Source organism: Poeciliopsis prolifica, unplaced genomic scaffold (genome assembly GCF_027474105.1).
Source record: "Poeciliopsis prolifica strain line A6 unplaced genomic scaffold, Auburn_PproV2 SCAFFOLD087, whole genome shotgun sequence".
NCBI lineage: Eukaryota > Metazoa > Chordata > Actinopteri > Cyprinodontiformes > Poeciliidae > Poeciliopsis > Poeciliopsis prolifica.
In genome coordinates this window covers 1,032,756-1,051,406 of record NW_026562462.1, presented here as the reverse complement: position 1 = coordinate 1,051,406, position 18,651 = coordinate 1,032,756, and the positions used below count along the sequence as shown (strand labels likewise).

General features: G+C 38.5%; 1 protein-coding gene across 1 annotated transcript; it reads right to left on the bottom strand.

Annotated features, from left to right (window-relative positions):
• Positions 1–3,670: 3,670 nt before the first annotated feature.
• si:ch211-191i18.2 (uncharacterized protein LOC564095 homolog) lies at positions 3,671–17,957 on the bottom strand. The gene is made up of 5 exons (XM_055022584.1): positions 17,829–17,957; positions 8,517–8,603; positions 8,196–8,395; positions 6,517–6,611; positions 3,671–4,503 (listed from the first exon to the last, which is right to left on the bottom strand). Exons 1-4 carry the CDS (start codon positions 17,890–17,892, stop codon positions 6,549–6,551), a joined length of 414 nt encoding a protein of 137 aa, XP_054878559.1. The 5' UTR covers positions 17,893–17,957; the 3' UTR covers positions 3,671–4,503; positions 6,517–6,548.
• Between the last annotated feature and the right edge of the window lie 694 nt (positions 17,958–18,651).

Below are 18,651 nucleotides of genomic sequence, written 5' to 3'. Positions count from 1 at the left end.
ATTTTGTCTTTTTTTCTCAAGATTCTGGGGGAAAGTCAGTGTCGCGAGAGGGAAGTAAGGATTATAAGGTTTGAATTACTTAATTGTAAATAAACAAAAATAATAATCATGAGGAAAAAAAAAAAATCTGTATTCTGACTTTAAATTTAGTAGAGCCATTTTTAATTCTCATTTTAATCTCACAGTCCTGACATTTTCCAAATAAATCTGAGATTGAAATCAGAATTAAATTCTATTTTTTCTTACTAAATAGCATAAAGTTTAAAATTCTTAACATGTTTTGTTTAAATAAATGTGGCTGATTTATCTGCAGCCATGTTGGATTTAGAGATCAGGGTTGATTTCATGGAAACAGAATCTTAATTTCTGCTAACAGAAACTAAGAAATAATGAATGTAGGGAAGTATTTTATACTAAATTAATTCTCTAGATTCAGTTATTTATTTGTATTTTCAGCACATTCGCTTCTTTCCAGCCAGATCCACATCAGGTTTAGAGAAACTGTGACAAAGTTTTTCTGTTAGTTGTTTTTTTTTTCATCTGAATTTGTATAAAACCAGCAGCCGGAGATAAATCTGCGCCTGACAGCGAGGCTGAAGTTGACGTCACCGACGCTCTGATTATTCAGAGGACGCTGCGACCTCCAGCTGCAGCAGCTTCTGTCGCCGTCAGAAGAAAAATGAGCCGCAGCTGCAAACAAGCAGCAGCAGCAGCAGCACAGGATTCACTAAAACACAAACAAAACGAGAACTTTAAATCTGAGATCTAAACTATTCTCAATAAGAACAATTCAGATTATGTGAGCCGGGTTTGTAATCTCAAGATGTGATCAGAGTTAAAATAGATTTTAACTTTTTATTAGTTTAGTTTCATCTGAAGATTTCTGTCTGATCAAATAGCTTTATTTATTTTCAACTGTTTCCTAGTATTAAGTCCAGTTTTTATTAATTGTGGTAATAATTTTTGTTTTTAAAAGAGGCTATTTTCCAAAATGGATTTAATTATTATAGAACAACTTTTAACATAATCAACGCCAGGATTAGCCGTAATTTGTAAACTGCTTATGTAGAGAAACATAAATTTCACTTCAGTCCAAAAGGCTATAAACATTTAATAAACACAACGGATATTATATCTATAAGTTACATATGTTTCAGTTAGTTTAATAAACATAATGTAGTTTTTCCTCTTTAATTACAGTTAAATTCAGTTGTTTTCTCATTTATTAATAATTCATATTTAATTTTTCTTATTAGTTTTAGTCAGCTATAACAACTTTGGCTTCTATGTATGTATTTTTTGTTTCATTTTTGCTTCTATTACTAATTTCTTTGCATCAGGTGGTTTACTCATTTTATGAAAGGCTGACTTTAATTTCATGCAGAATTTTAAATATTTCTCCTCGCTGACGTAAACTCTGAATTGTTTTCCTCTGCGATGACGTGTCCGTTCTGCTGCTGTCGTCTCGATCAGAAGAATCCGTCATCAATGCCGAAACTTTGGGTTCATTTTCAGTCTGGAAATGAAGCCGATGTTTAATCTGCTGACGTCCGAGTTTCACTGAAGGTCAGAGAAAAGCTTCAAACAGACTTTCATCCTCTGGTCAGAGCTGCTGCTTGATGCTTCATTTCTGAGTCTGGAGGTCAAAACTGCACCTTGATGTCAATTTAGGAAATAAAATCTTTATTTTTGTTTGTAACTTTAGGCTCGTTCAGATGTTTCCCTCCTCAATGTAAACAGGTTCTGTAAAACTCATAAAATCCAGATTGAAATCTGACATTTTCGAGGTACAGTACGTTTTCTTTTTTTTCTTCTTGTCGTGCAAATTTCTGCTGGACTGAAATATCCGCTCGGCCCTGAGGCATCCATCACTTCCTGCTCTCCGTTTCAGCAACATTTGCTGCCAGATTTTGACAGTGATGGACTTTTCCTCATTAGAAGACGCTTCAGATCACGATCAAACATTTCAACGTACCAGAGACCAGAAATAAACCGTTAGCGTGAGAAGCAGCAGGGCTCCAGCAGACAGGAAGTCACGATCAGTTTAAAATGTCAAAATGTGATTTAAATGGAAAAAGTTTATTTACTCGGTTTTCTGATTCAGTCGATAGAAAACCGACTGGTCAGCAGTAATTGAATCCAGTTTAATAAAAACGTCTTCATGTTTGTTCAAAGGACCAGTTTCATGTAAAACTGACTTTTTTAAGCTTTACATCTTATTTTTTATTCGTTCGTCAGGAACATGTTGCTTTGATCCTTTGATGCATGATAGAGAAATCCTTTAATCTCCATGGAAATCAGCCAGCTGTGAACCTGTGGACCTAGCCCCGCCTTCCAGGACGAAGCTCCGCCTTAGAGCTGCAGCTTACAGAGCAGCTTACAGAGCAGCTCCTCCCGTGACGCCGTGAAACTTTGGGTCATTTTTATTGTGTAGAAGTTCCTTCAGACAACAGGTTTTGGATTTAGTTTTATTATCGAACCCTCTATACTATCAAAATTGTGGAGAAAGAAAGATCTTTTGTGTCCAAACTTCTTGTACGTAACGCACATCTGTGTGAGTCTGTGGGGGTCAAAGGGCACGCCAGAGCCTAAAGGTTATTGGTCAGTTTTCTTCTTTTTGAGCGGTCATTTGGATCCCGCCTGAGTTTTTTACTGTGTGTGCGGTTCTGGTTGTGTCGCCAGATTTACATCTTGTGGTTTCGCAAATTGAAGAGCTGACGGGTCACACGGCCGTGACATCTGCTGCACTCGTCCTGAGCATCGCACTAAGACTGAGGGCTAAAAGGTCAAATCTAGTCAAAACTTTGCCAAAAAGAGGAGAAATTAACCAACCATCGTTGCTTCACCTCCTCCTCTGGACGACTGACGCACTGGGAATCTCCATCCTCCTCCGGTGGATCACAAGGGTAGGCTTTGCTTTCATGTCTTTATTATTTAGCATAATTTGTAAAAGAATAAATAAAAAGTAGATCTGCTGTTGCCGACCTATTTTGCGGTGACCTTGGCCAGATTAATCCACAACGTTTCCTGTTTTCCTCCCTTGGTCACAATCTGGAGTTACAAACAGGAACAAGGTGCTTCCAGACGGTGTAGCTTGCTCACACCATTCATCTAAAACCTCCCAGAACAATTTAAACCCAAAATGATGAAGTGGAAAAGATAAGAAGCCTTTATTTATGGAAGCTGTAAGTAACTGCAGCCATACTAAACACCCTGAGCCTGATTTCCCTGCTTTCGGTTGGAAGATTTATCCACTTTTTAAAAGAAGATATTTGATCATTATTTCTCCTGCATGGACATATGCAAAATAAATATTGATCCCCTTGATAATCCGTATAAAATAAATGTAATAAAAAATAGGTTTTAGATTTGATCTTAACTTGATGAGACAGAAAATAAAACTGAAAAATACGAGACATTTTCATGCATTAATCTTTCTGAATCAGTAAATGAAGCAGCTTCTTGTTTAATCTGATATCTGAAGCATTTAAATTAAAACCAATAATAATTTCAGTGACTGTAGAGGGCGCTGTGGTTCTCCTTCAAACAAAATGACTCACTTTCATTAAAAAAACAAGTGTCTTTATTTCACATTCTGCAGAAACCTTTCTTCCTTTATTGCTATTACTTTTATTGAAAAGTACATGCATTAATTGGTTTTTTTTTGCAGTGCAAACAAAGTGAAAATCTTTATTTAGATGAAAGGTTAGAGATCAAACTTGTGCAAAGCTTCATAATGAGGAGAAACAGAGACTGCAGACGTTTTACTTTGATATGATGCATTTGGCTCCTAAATTAAGACATAACAACAAAAATTCACATTAAGATGCAATAAAAAAAGCTCTTTGGATCTTTTCTGTTTTTTATGTTAGTGATCTTATTTGTGAAATAACAATGACATTTCTGCTGCTACATTTTCAGAGGATTTTGTCTTTTTAGCACTTGAAGCAGTTTGATGTGAACATTTGACCACAACAAAGGCTTTTATTATAACTGTTTATATTTTTGTGGGGCATATTTAAATATAACTTTGGGTTCTTAAAAATAATTAAACTGGTGTTTGGGGTTAAACTGGATGTGAAATTGTAAAATAAAGTATTTTAGAGGAAAATGATCCCAATGGTTCTCCATTTGTTTTCTATCAAAAATAAATTCCAGACTTTTTTACTTGAAAATAGACATTTTGCTTGGTTATAATTTCATTTCTAGAGAAATATTCTGACAAAATCCAACATCCATACTTTAAATATTTCCATAATAAATTTAAAAATGTCTCCACAGAGAGGAAATGTTGCGCTGCCAAAATGAGGCGGATTCCCTTTGAAAGGATTCAGGGTGTGACGCCGTTCAGTCTGTTTGGAGTCGAGTTCAGGCTGGCTTGGCAGGCGTCCAATCAGAGCGAAGGGCAGCCATGTTTGGACCAGTCAGGGAGGCTCAGCCTCCACCGACCTCAAACGGACCCAACCCGCTGCGCTCCAGGTGATTCAGCAGACCCGCCAAGACCTGGAGGAGACAAACAGTCCATCAGAAAACCATCAGCTGAAGCTTCAGCCAAGTTCACAGCAGCTCGAACTCATCAAGACGAACGTATAAACGGGAAAATACATGAACTGAAAGAGTCATGTGCTGCGTATTTTCCACAAATGTAAGCTGATATGGAACACAGCTTTGTCAAAAATACTCAACTGAAGACATGGCTGTCGTTACTCGAGTTACCATATTTATCTTAAATATTAGAGGACCGATGACTGAGCCTTGGGGATCGCCAGATCAGAATTTTGTTTACTCTGGAAATATTTAGCTTGTCTTACTTGTACGCTGTATTTTGAGTGGACCCCAGTATTTACCGGGGTTAAGAGCTACAGCCTCTTAGACCTAGCTGAAATACCTGAGATCCCCTTTAGAAACACTACAACTGTAGATTTTAATTAGTTAAACTGTCTTAGCACTACCATAAGCACTAACATCTACTTATCTTCACATTTTGAGGTACAGCTTATCAGAACCAAGGAAAAACTCCTGGATTGTATCGAGTAGTACTGTGCAGAACTGCTGAATTATTGCAGCTTGGGAAGTTAATCTATGTAGACGGATAATTTTCCACAGATAATTTGGATGTGATTTTTGTTATTAGCTTACGAGCTCGTTAGTTTTTAAGTTAATAAGAAAAATTTAACTAATTAAAAACTAACTCATTTTTAAGCTAATAACAAAACTGACATTTTAAAAGTAAATTTTTGTTATTAGCTTAAAAACTAATTAGCTTTTGAGCTAAAAGCATAAATCACAGCATAATATCAGCGTTTCAGGATGTAGGATCTGAGCTGGAAGGTGAGATAATGAGCTGAATCCAACGTCTCGTTTCTCGCGGCTGCAGACAAACTTTTGTTTGAGTCTCATTTCATGCAGCAGCTTGAATCTGATAGTTTTTTCTCTAAATGTCGAGAAAAGCGACGGTTTTTGTTCAAAATGGTAACTACACCATGAACTAATTAGATGCAGGGAAACATTTAGTCATTTAGACTTTTCATCTATAAAATGACTTTTTGTTATCGGTCCAATCGAACAGAGAAAGTCGACCTCCTCTGATTCAGGTTGAAGATTCAGTGACTTAGCCTGAAGAAATTATTTATTTCTTATTTTATTTTTTAATTAATGCTGAGTTCCTGTGGATGATGGGAGGCATATGATACAGCTAGTAGGTTAAACATTGGTGCCAAAATGACATTTAAAAGGAGCTAAATTATGTGTTTTGATGTTTGAATTAATTGTTTCCAGAGAAATGTTTGTGGATTTGAAATGTCTGCTTCTCTCCGGGTTGCTTCATGTTGAGTGGGAGAGCGTCTCCCTTTGGGAGACTGGAAAAGTTTCTGAAACAAAGCAGAATGACTGTGGGAACACATTTGTTCTTCATAACGAATCCATCCTGGAGCCTCAGAGGTAAATTATGATCTATAAACAAAGTCTGTCATGAGCCATTTAAGCCTGAAATTCATGTTTCTTCTTCTGCTGTGGAAAAAAATAGATGAAAACCAGAATGTAAATAAAGCTAATTATAAAAACAGAAAAACATGATTCAGCAAAACCTTGAGGATGCAATCTTATTTACAATAGTATTACATTTCATAATTTCTTTTGTTCTCATCATGTTGAAATGTGAGGAAAAAGTAGCTCATAAATTTGCCACCATTTCTTTATCTGGAAAAACTTTATTTTTTAACTCTAGCAAGGTGATTCCTGTGCTATTTTTCCCAAACAAATTACATGTAAGGTACGATCTGGGATGCAGGTCTTGTGCTATGGGTTTCTGTTCCTTTACATTTACTCTTTGGTTTTCCTGTGATTCATTTCCCATTACAGCACTGAACACAAAAGGTTTTAAAGAGTTAAACTGGAGAAAGTTGATTAAAACGTCTGTAAGTCTGCCGGTTTCAGAGCAAACTGTTTAAAAATACCAAAGGTGGTTTAAAACTGATGCACAATGCTTGTCGTGTCCGTCCCATGTTTGTGTTTCACCTGGACGTTTACGGTTCCTCCGTAAGTTTGTGTCACAGCTGCTGTGAGAACAGAACCACGAGGATCATCGACGTCCAGAGCAGCTTCCTGAGTTCCTGCAGACAGTAAACGCATCATCAGCAAAACCCAAAAACAACCTGAGGTGGAAACTCAGCCCAACAAATACAGCAACATAATAAAATGTGGGTACAGAGTCCCTAAATTAGGATAATGGAGCATCGCTTGCAGTTTTCTATGATTTTAAATGAGAACCTATAATAAAAATTTCACTTTTTGCACATGTTTGTATTTCCGTTTGTCTCTCCACTGCTTCTAAAATCAGTTCAATTCAATGCCACTTCCTGTCCCAGTGTAAACGTGAAATTGGGGGGCGTGACCAACTGAAAGTTATTTGGATTTAAAGTGACAAAATGCCCTAAAAACATCTCACTCTGAATGAGCTCAAAATATTCAGAACTGACCAAATAATCAGGTTTTTCTAAATGTCTTTTAATTTAGAAATAACTGATTATTTCTAAATTAATTTGCTCACAAATTCTTATTTACAATAGTATTACATTTGTAATACATTCTTAGATTAATGAACATTTTTGTATATCCTGACCTTTATAAGGAAGAGTAATATGTCACTGTTAATGTTGGCAGTATGCTCACAGTCTGCCCCCTGCTGGCCGCCTCAGTAACGTCTCAAACTGCAGCAGTGAGAAATGTCTTTAAAGTATGTAAACACATTCTTACCCCCCATCAACACTGGGCTTATATTGAGTCTTCATTAGCTTCTATATACAAAACTGAAGCGGTTCTAGGATTGCTTCAGTCCAGATGTCGTCCTGTCACAGTCTGCAGGAGGTAAAACCACTTAGACGAGACAAACTCTTGTCTTTTGTTGAGAGGAAAAGTGTAATTAAATTGTCGCGTCTGAGGTTTTAAAAACTGTCCCTGAACTCCATTTTTCTGCCTCTGTGGTGCAGACGACAGCCTGGAGATGTTTATGCCGGTTCTTAAGCTGAACAATGAGACGACACCGAGTCCCACACTGATTCAACCCAGAAGAACTTCGGACTCAATCAGGGTCACTTATACTTAAAATAAACAGCAGCGTTTCCATCTCCTTGTTCTTTTCAGCCCCGGTCCTCCGTGTCGGGATGAACCCACTCGGCTGTATTTGTTTGGCCGGTCCAGAGGAGTGTTGTGTTTGTTGACGCTGGCAGAGATCGGATCCACTCTCACAGAAAGCAGATGGACTCTCCGTGTTAACAGAAGCCACCTGCACGCGGCTGCTGAATCAGCACTTTAAAGAACAACATCAGGCGGATCGCAGCTTTGATCCGGATCCTCTGCTGCTGCGCTTATTGTTTGTCTTTGCTGCTGGATTCAATAAAATTGTAAAAACTCGAGAGCGGAAACAAAAAGCTGGAGTGGAGACTGAGGTTTGAATCAGAATGAGCATCTTCAGAAAACTCAGGAGTTCAGTTTCCGTTAATGTGAACAAACTGACTCACATTTTTTAAATGCAGTAGATTTAACCAGACTACTGGGTTTCTATGTTGGCTTGCTGGAAGTCAGGTTTATGAAATGACGATATTTTTCTGAAATGTGTTAGTTTTACACCAGTGTATTAACAAACATTTGGCGATTTAAAAACATTTAAGTGGAACCAAATGAAACTGATTTGTTACCAGACAAACAGGAAGAGAGGCGCTGCTACCAAGATCGCCCTCTCTTGACCCGCCTCGCCCCATCTTGCTCCTCTCTGTGGTTTTCCTGGGTGTAGCTGCTGTCGTGAAAGACACTTCTTCTTCTTCTTCCTCCTCCTCGTCTGTGTCGATCTCCATCATCCCACCAATGAACTTGTCCAGCTCGTCCACGCTGCTGTTACCTGGGAGGAGAACAGCCAATAGCACGGGTTTCATTTCTCCACCTGCTGTTTACCTCCTAAAATCAGTCCGCTGAAGCAGTTTGAGATGGAGAAACCACATGGTTGAGAGCGCGGGACTCACTGAAGAAGCTGTACTCGAAGGTGGTGTTGTAGTCGGAGTCGTACTCTGAAGGCGTCGTGGAGTCGCTGTAGTACTCGGCCTCACAAACTGGAAACATTAAAACGGTCAGTAAGAGGTCAACAAACTCAGAGGTCAACATTAAGTCTCGACTTTCTGTCTCAGTTACTGAAAAAATTATCTCAATATTAAAACTACAAACTAATAAAACATCCATCAATCCATCTGTTGCATTTATGGCTCATCAGTAACAAACTAATCAACACTTAATTTCTTGACATTTTAGGATAAATAACATTTATTTAGTTGAAGTTTTACCACCGGAGATGATATATTCATGTTTTCTCTTGTTTTTGTTTAGTTTTCGATGTGTGGATGTGTGTAAGCTGTTTTCCAGCAGCCTGCAGCAGTCTGTGGGGAGTTGGTGAATTTTTTGGCTTCACATAAACTGTGCGCATGTTTCCACTTTATTGTAAAACGGAGTTACTGCTGCTGTCTGAGAGAGACAGTTAAAGAAAATCCAGCTGGACCCAACAGCCCAGATAAACAGATTCTTGGTTTTAATTTAGCCACTTAGGTTTAAACTCCTTTAGTTTTCATTTGCTTTCACTTCAACTGAGGCCAAACTAAATTAGTTTTGTCACCCAGAGATTTTCCAAAGCCTTCACTCATTTCTCACTTTCTGAAATTTCAGAGAGAAAGTGAAACAGTGGCCTTTTTCAACTTAAATGCACATTGTTCTGGTCCACAAGTGAGTAGATAAAACAGTTGGAAGCTGATATTTTGAACAACTGCACCATTTTCTCATCTATATTGCATTAGACTAAACTTGTCCCACAAATGCCAACAATGTTGTATTTGAAGGAGAAAATCTTCTTCAAACCTTCAAATTCAGAGCAGGGCTGAACATGGCTGAAAAACAAATCTCGACAAAAATATTTCACATCAGTGAATATCAATAATTGTTGATTAGTTTTTTGTTTTAAATATCTGAAATATTTCCAGACCAGTGGCGTCACCTTTTCACTCCATGTGTGTTTTATTTATACGCAGTTATGAGCAACAGTTATGAACTGCTGTGGAAGTAACTCAACAGGCTGTTGCTAGGTAACCACAGAGTGCGAGGGTTGCTAGGTAACCACACAGTGCGAGAGTTGCTAGGTAACCACAGAGCGAATGATTTTGTTTTGGTCTCAACCAGCTGGATTTTTAAGGAAAATTTAGTTCACAATAAAATGCCTTGCAGTCCCAGTTTTAAATGTTCATTAAAATTTTAAGTTTATTGATCTTTGAGTTTTTGAGCTATTTATGCCAAAATCGTTACAGTACTTGAAAATGGTTTCAAAACAATATTATGGATTATCGTAATAACTTCTGTAACCATACGTCATCGTGGCAGGCCTAGTCGATGTAAACATTTCATTTTTTCTCTTTTTTGAGACATTTTAAAAGTTTGCTCACAATTTGCATGACATTTGGAAGAAATCATAGCTTTTAAAAACTGCAGTTTCAGCATCATCAGATCAAAATGCCAGCATTTTCTGCGGTTCTCCAGAGTACGAAGGCGAAGCGTTACTTTCTCTCCCATGTCTCAGTTACGGATTAGTTTGTGCTGGTTGGCCACCAAAAGCCCAGCAAACATAAATTAAAGCCCGTTTCCTCCCACTGCTGCTGGTCGCATCAGAACAGACGAACAGCAGGTGGCGCTGATTCTCCAGTGGAAACGCACTGGAGCAGGTGGGTGAAGAAACACAGATCACCCATTAACAGAGATGTTTTAGGAGTAGACACACAGAGAGGGACAGTGATGAGAAAACCCTTCGGTCTGATGGGAAAGCTGCTCCCTCAGGACCCTCCGCATCCTCCCTCACATCCATCAGCCGCTCCAGAGACGATCCTGGGAAAAAGCTGCCTCTTCGCTGGAGCTTCACATCGTAACTCTAGTGAATTAACCCCACAGTAGTGACTGATAAGGCCTCAGAGAGGCAGTAAAAGTGTTCCTCCTCCTGAGTAACAGGATTTATTCGGCTTTTATCTGGATTTTACTGTCCATTAATGTGAACAAACAAAACATTGTTAATGTTGGCTCTTTTAACGGTGAAAATAAAGGTTCAGGAACTGCATTAGATGTGGAAACTTTTACGTGTGTGATTTATTGCGACAGTTTTATTAGTTAGTTTATTAGTCAGCAGGTGATTAACCTTAAAGGTCAAAAATTCACGTTTTTTACTCATTTCAGTCTTTACTGCTTCAGAAAAATAAAAGTCCAAGCGCCTAGAAATCCATCCAGTTATTTTTTTGGAAATAAATTAATGTGTTTTTGTGTCTGGAAAACAACAACAACATAGTTCTAGTTTCCAGGACAAGTTTATATAAAGTGTAAAATATACAATACAAAGAATTTCATAGACCAATAAACTCAAAGTGGGTAATAATTGTAGAGTTCAAAAGAAAATGTCACACTAACTTTGGTTTCATTCAAATGTAACTTATTTTATTCATTGTTGTGTGGATAAATATTTTGGATTGGAGAGAAAAAGCTCATTTTCAGCAGCAGAATGTGACTCCCTGGTTCTGATCCGATGATCATCCAGGATGTTTTGCTAGCTGCTGATAGCTGGTCGTTCTCTGACTCTTCTGCTACTTTTACCATCTGACTCAATCGTAAAAACAGCTGCAGCTCTGCAGGTGAGTCCTGACTCTGCTTCCTGCTGCCTTTTCTTGGGTCTCTTTCCTGTTTCCTCCTGTACAGCACAAACAGGCCGGAGGACTCGGACCCCAGACCGTAAAACCTTTGAAGCTCTGTGGCTGCATGAGGACTGGAATGAGCATCGGGAATGTCCCACCTTTTCTCCAGCACGCTCTCAATCCTCTCATCCATCTTCCTGCCCTTATCTCTGGGGCTCAGGGGGAACGGAGCATTGATCCATGAACTCCCTCCTCCAGGCCTTTTCTTCCAGCTCTGTGGGGGGGATCTTGACGTTCCCAAGATCCCCCCTCATGAGATATGATCTCTGCTGGCGCTCCAGGCCTCCTCCTGTGGAGGACATCTGGAAGGCATCCCCACCAGATGCCTAAATTACCTTGGCTGGTTCTTTTCTCGCACCACTTCTAATCTGAGCGGCTCACCTTTTCCCTCAAGGCTGAACAGAGCGAACGTTTCGGAGAAGATATTTTGGCTGCAGTTGTTCCAGATAAAAGAGCAAAGTTTTTCCCAGGATGCTCACTGACTCAATACGGACATAACAACACCAGTCAGCTGTTTTTAGACATGAAGGATAAACATGTTGAGTATTTATTCAGCTTACTGCACATTTTGTGCCTCAGACTGAAGCATTGGCCTCTACAGGAAGTTCCTAAAGAAGATGCTACTATTAATGTAGATTCATTTGCAAATTTGAGTGAACTTTTCACCAACTTTTCCCCTTAGAGCAGTGGTGTGGTGTCATATAAGAGCCAAAATCCCTTATATGAAAATCCTCAGGGGCCAAAATCAACTATTTCTCCCCGACTAAAAGCGCAAAAGTAAAAATATTACACAATAATAAATTAAACAGGTAATATTTTGATAAAACAGACACTAATATGAGGTTTGCCTCAGTGTTTTCAGTAATTTAACATCTTGGGATAATAACTTTCTATTTTGTTGCTCTATAAAAGGCTTTTTTTTTCACTTCCAGCAACACAAATGTGAATTATCTTCTGTTTTTACCTCTTTAGTGAAATCATGTCATTGCAAAGAGAAAACAGCACATTTGACCACAACTTTTTGAAAGGTGTAACATAATCAGTAATTTTTTGCCAAAATAATCAGAAAAATACACTGCAACATCCTGGAGGGACAAATTAAATATTTTCCAGGATAATTTAGTGAAGTTATTTAAAAAGCATAAAAATAAATAAATGTTTCACTGTGGCAACATGTAAAAATCACATAGAAATATAACAAACTGACTAGAAACAGAGTGTAGTCACGCTTCTTTTTAAATATGGAGCCTGAAACCTAAACTGATGCTCACAAACGTACAAGAGCGACTCAGCGAATGAGGTCAAATGTTCGTAATCTGCCATCCTTAATCCGTCAAATCTGATCTGGTTTGTTGTCGGCCAACATTTCCCACCTGCTCTTTTACATGGAGTTAAAGATGCTACCTCCCCAAATGATCCTGAGCAGAAACAGAAACATCCTGCTGGACGACGTAGTGCAGCGTTTTGAGTGAATATTTTGGTTTTTGTGTTGGATGGACCCGAACAGGGCTCCTGTTGTTACTGTTTCTGTGAGACTTTCTAAACCAACCATCACTCAAATACCAGCGCTGACATGAAGCTCGTAAACCTCGGTCTGACCTGGCATAGTGGGACGTGTTTGCTTGTTTTAAAGTCCCCACCGGGATATCAAAACACACGGCTGACTGATGGGCTGCTAATAATGATTAGAAAGGAAGTGTGTCGTCTCTGAGCACCTGTCAGTCACACAGCTTCATCAGAGCCAAGGAAATGAAAACCAGCTGACCCACACACACAGAAACACGCCGTATGACATCAGCTGTAGATCAACACTGGGATCAATACTAATATGGGCAACATGGGCAGCTGCCCAGGGCGGCTTCTCGTTTGGGCGACAGGAACTTTGTTGTTTAGCTGCTTAGGATGACAAATTTGGTTTTCAAAATAAAATATTACAGTTTTAAATATTAAAATTCTTGTCAAAGTAAACTGCAAGAAAATAAAATAAAACTATTACTAATGGAAATAAAAATGACAATGACCCACACTAAAGGATCAATAAAGTCTATTCTATTCAAAACATGTTCGTTACATTTTTTTGCACACAATTATTCTTAAATAATGAGATTTTGAGCTATTTTAGGGCCTCGGGTCGCTTTAAATTGAAATAAGCTGCTGCTTTCCACACATGCTGGAGCGCCACTTGGGTTGCTAGGTAACGGGCTGGGCTTTGCTGTGGTTGCTAGGTAACGGGGCAGTGCCTGCTGATTTGTTGCTTTCCAAAGATTTTTGAAACAGACACCAAAAAACGCTGATTGCCAAAAACTGTCTGTGTGGTTTTATTTAAACACTTGTCTGTTTAAGAAACAGTTGGGACTCAAGTGGAAATAAGAAAAATGCACAAAATGTGAATTTTACACAATCCGTATCCTTTGATTAATTCACATTAGTTGGGGAAGTTCTATTAGCCTGCTGTAATCAATCTATTGTATGAGGATACTTATTAGAAACTATTTTATAACCTATTAAATAGGAACAATATAAAACTTTGAATTGATATTAATACCACTGCTATCGTCAATAGCTAGTATTTACAAATATCATGTAAGGCATGTTTTCTTATACTTTTGACGCTGTTTCACACTTCCACGTTTTTCAAACCAGATATTAAAAGAAATATTAAGTGTGTTTGTGTTGGCAAATAGAAATGTAAATGATGAATTTTGGTTGGTTAAAAAAGCAGGATGGGGGCGCTGAATGCTGTTCGCCCAGGGCACCAACATGCTAGGACCGCCCCTGGCAGGGATAACTTTGGGAATGAAACTAAACAATACAAGGGAAAAAAGGGAAGAATCAGACGACAAAGAGGAGGAGGAACAGGGAAAGAAACAGGATTGGATGGTAAACCAAATGGGAAGTCATAAACCAAGTGAGGACGATGATTGAGGAAGATGATTGGAGGCTGAGTTTAGCTGAGAGGAAAAAGGGGGGAGGAAGTTGACAGGAAGTCAGAAAAATAAAAGCCTGAGGGGGTCTGTAAGAGTGTGGGGGTGTTTGTTGGCAAAGTCACATGATCCTGAGAGAAACTTTACCAAAACCAGCTGCACAACACAAACTCTCCGACCCCCTCGCACTTCAGAGAGTACAACACGTTCAGCTTGGGTGAAATTAAAGGAAACTCAAGCTGAACGTGTGCACTTCAAGGACTGTAGGATCTTTCCGCTCCGCTTAAAGAGCAGACGCTGGGCGGACAGCTGTTCGTATCTGTCCCGCACAGTCACCGCTGATCCCCGTGACCATGACGACTGCCATTTTTCTGGCCCCCGAGGAGGAGAGGGGTCACCCTCGTGGGAGGAAGCGGCTTATTAAGCCACATTTGGACATCAGAGCAATTTGATGGATCGCTGCCGTTGAGAAGATGAATGAATAAATTTTGAAAAATGCTGCTCTGACCAACAGACGCTGAAGCCTTTGTGACTTAGATGTGGCTCAGCACATGTTGGATTTGCTCACTCCAAGGCTCTAAGAGTGAGCATGAGCGCCCCGCTGTGGTCCCCGAGGAGAACAGCAACTAAACGCCACAGCAACTTCACACAGTCAGGTGAAAAGAGGGAAGAATAAACAGCTTTTTAAAGAGGAGGATAAACAAAAACGTAATCAAGTTTGCTCTTGTTGTGTCTGTGTAAACACCAGTGGTAGCGCATTTAGCTACAGGAAGTTTCAACTGAAAATCAAAACGTTTTAATACGTTGGATATTTCATCACCAGTTTTTCCATTGGAAAGAAAGGCAGAGAAAAACAAAAACGCAACATAAAACCAAATTTGTTCCAGTTTGTACAACATGCTGCTCTTTCTGTTGCACTACTGCATTTTTTTCCCATTTTTTTGCTTTTAGACAACTTTTATGATGCGTCACCGTGGCAACAAGGTATTGTTTTACAACGAGTAGCAGATGATTAGCATCTCAAAAGCTTAACTTAACTAAGACGCTAAATCCATCATAATGGACAAGGATCATATTATGACTCCAAGGTCTCTGCATGGTTTTCTAACCACATGACCAGCCAGACAGCTAAAGAGGAGCGGCAAAAGCAAATGAGGTGGATTAGCAGTGCCTGATCATCCAGGACATATTACTGGAAAATATCAAATCTCCTGCCTGGAAATTAAGCTCTTAGCATGTCAGGACAGTCATGTGGCAGCCATACAACAGTCTTCAGTCAGAGACCTTTCAGAATAGCTGTGACACTGACTGCTGTCAGAGGTCTTTCCTGTCCCCAACAACTCTTTGAAGATGCCAATATGATCTGAGTTCAAACAAAATGTAATGAAAATCCACGGGTGACTGCTAACTGCTAGCAAAAATGTTGTTAGCCAGAACTGCTACTGAAAAGGACATAAATTGAAAGTTGACCTAGTTTAATCTAAAAAAAGGCTAAAATTAAACATTTAATCATCTAAAATTATCCATCGAGTTCTTATTAATATCTATGAACTAAGCATTAAAATAAATATAAAGTTAGCTTCTAAAAGCTACATGCTAATGACTTGTTTTCAACCATCTACTAAAACAGCAGTTTGAAAAACAAGAGAGCAAAATGTTATTTGTGAGAACTGCCCCCATTGCCACCAAGAGGGGCAAAAATCCTCACAATATAAAGCTACCACTTTTAAAGCCGTTTGCTTTTTGGTAGCTGCTAACAAAACACTTGCTACTGTTTAAACAAAGCTATTGCTAGCAATACAACGCAGGTAGCATCTACTGGGTGTCAGCAAAAGCAACTGCTTAAAAATCACTATTTAGATATAATGCATTATTTAATGGTTTTTGTGTTGTCATAAAAAAGAGAAAAGAAAATTAAAATAAATCTTACAGCTAATTTATAGTTGTTTCAGCTGAGACTTAATATGAATAACATCAGATATAAAGTTTAGTTTCATAACCTCAGTAGTTGTTAGATTACTGCGGCTACAGGAAGTCTGATATCATCTTTATCTAGTGAAAAATCTCCTTCCAAGTTCACTCACAACCATCCTGGATGACTGATATGAAGGAGTAAAACAGCCTTAACAAGCTGCACACATAAATTATCTGCAAATAAGAAATAAATAGAAAACAAAAGCAGAATTATTAGCACGTTAAACTCAGCCTATGTCTGCAGTTAGAAGTTTGCAACCTTCACAACTATCATCTTATTTCCCTTTTTATTGTTTGTAACTCAGACTGTTATTTTTAAACTCTTGTTGCTTCACATTTGGTCAGTACTGAGGATGTAATCTGATTTCCTCCACCTAAACTCTCTGAAAGTCACCGAAGTTAACGTTAATTAGATTATAAATGAATGCAAACGAGCCTGTGAGGACAGCAAACACTTCGATGCTTCTCCCACAACCATCCAGTCTGAGACGCTGGTGTGAAATCTGCAACTTCAATCAGACTGGGTCTCATTAGAAATCACCAGCAATGAACGTGGAACACTGCAAAAACACAAAATCTTACCAAGTATTTTTGGTTTAGCTTCTAATACTACTATTTTAATACACTTGAAATAAGACAAAATTAGTTGACAAGTAACTTTTCAGCAAGATATAGGATCTTTTTTTACTTCAAAAATTCAATAATCCTGAAAAAGTGTTTATTCCACTGGCAGATTATTTCAATTTTAATATAGGAAAAAATCTTGTTATAAGTAAAATAATCTCTAAATGGAAGTAGTGCATTTTTAAAAATGAATAACAAGGATTTATTCCCTTAAAACAAACTTGTATTTCTTGCTGAAAAGTTACGTATAAGTTGTTTTGTCTTACTTTAGTGAACTAAGATATTTGTACTGTCAGATATACTAAAAGCACTTGGTAATAATTTATGTTGTTGCAGTGAAAAATGGGAATTTTACAGCTTTTCTTCTGTATTTTCACTACAAAAACACAAACCTTACCAAGTCACTTTGGTCTAATTTCTAGTGCAAATATCTCAGCATTCTTGAAATAAGACAAAAACTAATTTATATGCAACTTTTAAGGAGGACATAGAAGTCTTCCTTAAAAGACTAATTATTTTAGCCAATAATTCTTTAAAATTGATGAAAAAGTTGATTATTTCATTTATAGTATATGTTAATGTCTTATTAGTCAAATAATTGACTTCAAACTAGATCCAACTTCTTAAAAGTTTTGTCTTATTTCAAGAACACTAAGAGATTTGCAGTGTTGCTACTTATTACCGATTAATTACAGAGTGGAAAGAACGAGCCTTAAAGTTGAATTTTGGGTAAACAGCAGATTAGTCAGTTTGTTTTCGCATGAACAGGTTGCTTACTAAACAGATTTTATTAAACTCAAATGTTCCATTTCTTGCAAACATCCTTGGATTGATAGGGATTTAATTAAATGGTGTAAGAAAAACACAAAGTCTAAAGCAAACATGCATCTGTCAACCTAACAAAGAGGAAGACCTCTGGTGGTTCCAGCAGGAGGAAGAGGAGGAGAAGAGGGGGTCCAACATGTCAGATTACAGTTCAGCAGTGAAATAAGTTCAGCTGAACAGGAAGTTGAACAGCTGCAACACTCAGACAGTTAAGACTCACCAGCCGTCAGCAGCAGCAGCAGCACAGAGGCTCCATGGACGGACAGAAACCTGAGACTGGACATCGTTCACATGGAGGGACGGAGAGGCGGACAACAGGAAGACAAAAGGACGGAGAGGTGTGATGATCTGAGCGAGAGAAGAGAATGAATGAATGATCACATTAGGAAAGGGGAGGAAGAGAGAGGATGAGGGATGGGGATTGGGGGCTATGGTTTTCCTGCCAAGTTTATCCCCAGCCTGCCAAAAATGAAGTAGAGACCTTCACCCACCAAGATCTGCAGAAACAAAGAGATAAAACACTTTTTTTTTCTCATGTTCTCTTATAAGGAATGATTTTCCTCCTTAGTTTACTTAAAGTCAGAGGAAAATCCCAGTTTAACCTCAAACTGGGGTATTTACCTCCAGCTATTGTGTCTGTATGAGTCATGCAAAACATGCACTCACCACCTCCACTGCAAGGATCCGAGGCACACTGAGGGAAAATACATGCTAGTACAAGAAAAGTGAATGTCACAATGAAACCCACATGTGTGCAGAACAACATTAGTTTTCCATTAAAAAGTGTCGTATAAATCTTAAAAAGAGGGATTAGTTGTAACGCTACACCTTCGGCTCATTTAAAATGGAAAGATCTGAGATTATGCAAACGGGCTGCAGCTGCACCGCGTTCCCTTGATCAATATTCGGCCTCACTTAGAGCCTTTCACCACTGAAATTAGCGCCTCGATGTTTAGTTTAGACAACTGCACACCATCAAAGGCGGCACATGTAATATTTCAGGCTGCAAAATGAGTTTCTGAAGATCATAATTTATTTAGACA

Coding starts and splice junctions, on each gene's coding strand:
- si:ch211-191i18.2 (XM_055022584.1), bottom strand. CDS start 17,892: ATGTCCAGTCTCAGGTTTCTGTCCGTCCATGGAGCCTCTGTGCTGCTG. Junction 8,396..8,516: donor CTTCGAGTACAGCTTCTTCA/GTGAGTCCCGCG, acceptor TTCTCCTCCCAG/GTAACAGCAGCGTGGACGAG. Junction 6,612..8,195: donor CCTCTCTTCCTGTTTGTCTG/GTAACAAATCAG, acceptor TACTGTCTGCAG/GAACTCAGGAAGCTGCTCTG.